The sequence below is a fragment of the Vicia villosa genome, linkage group LG5, assembly GCF_029867415.1.
Source record: "Vicia villosa cultivar HV-30 ecotype Madison, WI linkage group LG5, Vvil1.0, whole genome shotgun sequence".
NCBI classification, from domain to species: Eukaryota; Viridiplantae; Streptophyta; class Magnoliopsida; order Fabales; family Fabaceae; genus Vicia; species Vicia villosa.
Window position 1 is genome coordinate 165,928,509 of NC_081184.1, and position 5,934 is coordinate 165,934,442.

The following is a 5,934-nucleotide window of genomic DNA, read 5'->3' on the forward strand; positions in this document are numbered from 1 at the left end:
ACTTAATTAATTTGAAGTTTTTTCAATGTTGACTAATTTAAATGCACCTCCAGAAAAAAAACAAATTTTATTAAAAAAAAAATATTTCCTAATGTGTATCTCCGAAAACAAAAAACATAAATAGAATTTTGCAAGGTGGCTTTGATTTTCTCAATTTTAATTCATTCAAATCATAATTCAGAACTACATTCTACTCTATAATCATAGACGTCATCACACTGAATGGAACTTGTTGCAATTTATGTTTCTATTTACTCTTTTAATAGTTCTTGTTCTAACATCAATGATTAGGCCATTTAGTTTTATGAGTCGTTCACAACAAAAAATTAAGAATTACAGTCACACTTGAAAGTGTTCAATAACACTTACATTAATTGCATATATGACCAATATTTGGACTAGTCATCCAAATATATTCCTAGAATTTCTAAACATATTTAATCAAGTCCTCTATGGACCTTATAGTTAGGGAAAACCTAACACTTACAATTCAACATTATCATAATCTCATTCTTGAAATCATAAACATAAACCAGATATCCTTTTCTTAACAAGAGTCCAAATCCAAAATTGATCCTTCTGCAGCAGCAGCAACAACAGCACTTTTCGTAATCTTTCCAAACAATGTTGGTTTCCATCCCACTTTCCAAGCGCTCATGCTTCTGCTCCTTGTAGGACTACTAGTAGAATATGCAGTTGCAGCCATTCTCATCTTCTCAATCAATGCACCAGTATTCACTTGTTCCGACAAAATCTCCTCTAAATGTTTTGTATCAATCACCAACTTCACCTTCCATACACCATTCTTAACTGAATACGGCAACACTTCAACAGCAGAGCCATTATTCTCCATATAATCACACGCTGCAACGCGCACCGAGTTCTTTACTCTTTCATCACTCATAGCCTTTTGGTCATCATCCTTCAGTGGAAGAAGATAATAGAGAAAACCATAGCTTAAACTCTCTTTCTCTTGCAACGGTAAAGACGCATGGCCTTGGCGAAAGACACCATAACCGCGGTAACTGTCGAGGATTTGTGCAACTGTTTTAGGACCTTTGAACTGTAAAATAGTACCGGTGTCGGTTAGAATTCGGATAGAGTGATGGCATTCTCCAGTTGTATCCTTGAAAGAACAATTCCCCATTTTGATAAATTTCAGTGTTGTTTTAATTTGTTACCTAAAATAGTGTGTTTATATTGTAAGTTTGAAATCTCTTGTGTATGACAAAAACCTTGTCGTCATCGTGTCATTGCACGTTAGTTACTGTCCTGTCATGGTTTTGTTTATTCTTAGCGGCGTTCACGTGAAATTGGACCGTTGGGGATTTGGTTTGAAAAATGTACAAACGTTGGATTTTTGTGACAACAAGTGATATAAAGAGAAAACAACAGAATAATAGGTAGATTCTTCTGTTTATTATTATAAAGAGAAAACGAAGGTTTATTTCAAATATCAGTGTGCTAGAGACTATGCATCCATCCACCAATGGTTTCTGGTGCAATTGTTTAATTCCATTTCAACTATTTGGGACGTTCCACTATACTAGTAAATTATATAAAAAAAAGAAGCTGGACAAAATAATTTACACAACTTTCTGTTTGTTATTTTAATGTAGGATCAATTAATTTTTGTGTGTTGAATTGGATTAGGACCTGCTCATGCAACTGTAACAACCTCTAACTATTCTAAGCCATTTATATTTATATAGTTAGGAGAATAGACCAAGATAGAGAGAAGTTAAACAATTAAAGGGCGAGGAGGACCTAGAAAGACCATAAGAGAAGTTATTAAAAAGATTTAAGATTAATGATTTGGATAAAGACACGGTCCTAAATAGAATATTATGACAGCAAGTTGATCCATGTAGTTAACTCTACTTAATAGGATAAGACTTAGTTTTTGGTGTTGTTTGTATTGTGGTATGTGCTATCGTCCTCACACGCACCTAATCCAGTCTCTTAGGGTGATCCATTGAAATTTTGTATCTTCTACTATGATATTTGAGTTAGTTCGTGTTACAATAATTCACTGAAACAAAAGATAAACTATAACAATTCAATCTATCTTCTTCCTTGTTTCTTGGTTGAACTTGTCTCCGGGTAGCTACCACTAAGATTATCCTTAATCTTCACTTAGATATTGACCTTCAACCTTTGATGGACTTCAATCTTGATAATTTGTCGATCTTCACTCAATCACGAGTTTTATGATTTGAATCCTTCTCTTCAATAGGTGAACAAATCCGCAAAAAAACTCAACAATAATAGAGAAAAACTTTTGATCTTTTTCCTTAAGGGAAGTTCACTTCTTTGAATTTCTTCAAATCAATTTTTTGCTTGAAAACTACACACTTTAAATGAAAGACTGGACCACTAATATTTCTTCACAATCACTCATCATACACACTAACAATATGATGATTTTCCATGAACATAATGAAGATATATATAGAGAGAGAGATGAATTGTAATTTCTAAGCTTTTTCTCACTAAAACGTTTTGTTCTCATTTTGATTTTAAGAATGAAAAGGCCTATTTATATGTGCATGAGATATAACTCTGAATTTTAGTAAAATAATCTTCAATTAATTAGATCAAAGTTTTAATGAATCCATTTAAATGTTGGAAGTTTTTTTAAATGATCAAGATGAAAAGACATTGGAAATGATTTTAGTGAAAATTTTGGAATCAGACCCTTTCTACATGTGAATCGATTCCTACAAACAGAGACGAAACATGAATATCAAACTGTTAATTGAATTGATTCCAACAAGATTGTGAATTGATTTTAGCAAACAATGTTATGACGCAAAAAATATTCGAGGTGTGCTCGAAAGCAATGAAATCGCCATCAAAATTTATTTATATATGAAAACGTTGATAAACCCGTTTTAAAACAAAAAATGGTATTTGAAACCAAATTTAGATTTAAGTATCGATTATATATAAGAAAGATATTAGAACCCAACGACATCCGTTTAATAAAATGGTTATCTCTAGTTAAACACAAAATATGACATATTTACAATTAAAAAAAAAGAAAAAGAGGGGGGGAGATAGTTTTTTATTAATATTATTGTGCTTCACAGGATTTGATTATTGCGATAGAGAATTTAAGAGTAATTTTTAATACAAATATTATATGTTGATTGATTTTAAAAACAAAAAATTTTAATAGTGTAAAAATAAAAAATAAATAGAAAGACGTGCATTACCAAAAAAAAAGAAATTTAAAATTAAAACAAACAAACTCTATTAATCTCTATAAATTTATTGGTAAAAGAAAAAAAAATACAAGTGTACGAGGCATATGTAATGCCAATTGCCAACATTACAAATATCTTATTACATTACACTTTGCGATGATGAAGTAGTACCAGTATATATCATGGCTGAACCAGTACACCTGTTTTATAGAAAATACATATCAAGCCAATTTCTTCAATTGCAAATAATTAATTTGTTAATTTAGAATTGAAACTTTTTTTTTTGGTCTGTTTTAGAATTAGAGCACCTTTCGGATAAGGAGCTCGTAGGTTCAATGAATGGGGGCAAGGCAATACAATTATTGGATTATATATCAAGGATTAGTTTGATCCTGTTGCTTCACAGATACTATTCTTTTTGTCTATTTTGCCCGTGACCCTCCCGTGTCCAAAATGCAATAATTGTCGAGCATGTAAAAATGTCAACAGCATTGGTTGAGATATGTATTGTAGACCCTAAAAAATAAAGGGCATTTTGGGATAGTAACATTTGGATTAAAATGTGCGATTGTTAGCATTATCTTTTGAGTTAAATTTTGATAAGATGAGTGCGAATAACAGAACTTTAAACATATGCACATTCGAAGGTATCTATGTGGTCCAAATGGTAAGTGATGCCAAGTAACTCTGGCTTAGTTTGATCGACGGGCTTATGGGTGGGTCACAAGCATGCTATTCAAAATTTTGTCACGACACTCCTTATTCATAACTAGCACCCCATAATATACCATAAGAATTTAATTGGTATATAGTGATAGTTTAAAGAATTACACTGACAATTAATCGTAATTGTTCGATTTCAATTGAAGTTTGACTTTAATTTTAATTTTTTATAAAATAATATTTATGAATGTTTGTGATGCATTGACCGTATAAAAAAATTAATTCTGACAGTGTATATCAATTAATCTCTATTCATAATATTTAAAATATGTTTAAAATGTCTTTATCAATTTTTTTTAAAACAACGCATAAAAAATTGGATAGTGCAAGTTGAAAATTCAATAGGATTACAAAATTCGGTAGTGTATTTTGAAAATTCGATATGCGTTTTTATCCGTTTAAAAAAGATATATGCATGGAAAAATATACCTGATTTTTGGAAATTGTTAAAAAATCACATAGTGTTAAATCACCGGTATTTTAAAAACCTCATGCATTTATCATATTTTTAAATGGTTTATAAAAAATTCGGTAGTTTAATTTAAATTTTAAAGATTGAGATTTTGTCGACAATTTTGTATGGTTGTGATTGTATTGACAATAGTGTGTGATTCATAATGAATTCAAACTTGTATAAATAAGGACCATGTGTTAAAAATACATCTTAGAATGTCTGAATATTCGTTTATGGCAGTTGTCTCCTTCAACGGTGTAAAACCTATTGATTTTTTACTACCCGAGGACACCACAGACAGAGTGCCACTTTTTGAGATCCTTATTGGATAATCTATTACCCCATACAGAGAATAGAAAGGTCGGTAAGATCGAGCTTCGTGCACCATGGATTGATACTGAAGCAAATGTGAATAACAACAATTTTGAGTTGAAGACGGATGAAGATTTGAAGGTTGTAAGGATAACATATCTTCGTAGACAAACGAAGGGTCCAACCTAGATCAAGATGTTTAAATGTCTAGAATCATCTAATAGTGTATAAGTTTTGTCATTTATTATTGTTTTGTTAATTTAAGTAATTTTTTGTGTTAAGTTATGTTATTTGTCATGTGTTAAATTATGTTAATTGTCACGAGTTAAGTTCTATTAATCCCGCAATAATGAAAGAGATAAAGTGATATCTAATAAACTGTACGGTGTGTCAAAGTAATAATAAAATAATATATGAATAATACAAATAATAAAAAATCTACATAGGTGCCCCATGGGCTATGTGTGGTGCCTACAATGCCAAAGCATAAACCTCACCATCTGGGTTTACAAAACCCATAACGTTATCCATAATAACTGTTGTCGTCTGCAGATACTACTGATAAACCACAACAGGTGGAGGCGGTGGCGCGTTCATTAAAAGGTCCCTCATCATCTGCATGCTCAACTGGTGGGATGATGCTAGAATGTGATGCAGTGAGGTACCTCCACTGTATGATTTATAATGGCACGAGCAGAGCTGAAAGCATTACCTATAAATCATCTATCAATGCCCTCAGCTAGCACAACATAGACTAATCGTGGGATGTCCTAGACATACCAAAACTGGCTTAGACACCTCTCAAGTAAGTGTCTAACCAGCAAGCTGGTCACTCGTCCCAGGTAACCATAGAAAGGGAAGTGTCATCAAACTCCTTGTGCACTCTAAGATTTGCATAGGGTGTTCAAATGACATCATTTATAGTATGTGCATCAATCATTTTCCTGTACTCTAGAAGACCGTTTGGGTGTGAGAAGAGTGGTGAAAAAATAACTGGGAGGGGGAGATGGAACAGGGAGGAAACATCATGTAAAAAAATCATGAACTCACCAAATGGAAGATGAAAGGAAGATGTCTCCTTATGTCATCACTTAACAAAGACTGACAATAGTGCAACGCACGAGCATGATCAACGAACAATCCATAAATGAAAGGAGACTGCAATCATCGACAATCTCCCTGACCTTCATAGGCATCAGAGGCATCTAAGAACTTCTTCAGTTTTGCCCTATGAGT

At 32.4% G+C, this 5,934-nt stretch overlaps 1 protein-coding gene across 1 annotated transcript; it reads right to left on the minus strand.

The window, feature by feature from the left end:
- Positions 1-231: 231 nt before the first annotated feature.
- On the minus strand, positions 232-1,235 carry LOC131608106 (uncharacterized). Its single transcript, XM_058880038.1, has one exon. The coding sequence runs from the start codon at positions 1,145-1,147 to the stop codon at positions 548-550; it is 600 nt and encodes a 199-aa protein (XP_058736021.1). The 5' UTR covers positions 1,148-1,235; the 3' UTR covers positions 232-547.
- Positions 1,236-5,934: the final 4,699 nt, after the last annotated feature.

Excerpts from the sequence above, each read along its gene's own strand:
- LOC131608106 (XM_058880038.1), bottom strand. The coding sequence starts at position 1,147 with ATGGGGAATTGTTCTTTCAAGGATACAACTGGAGAATGCCATCACTCT.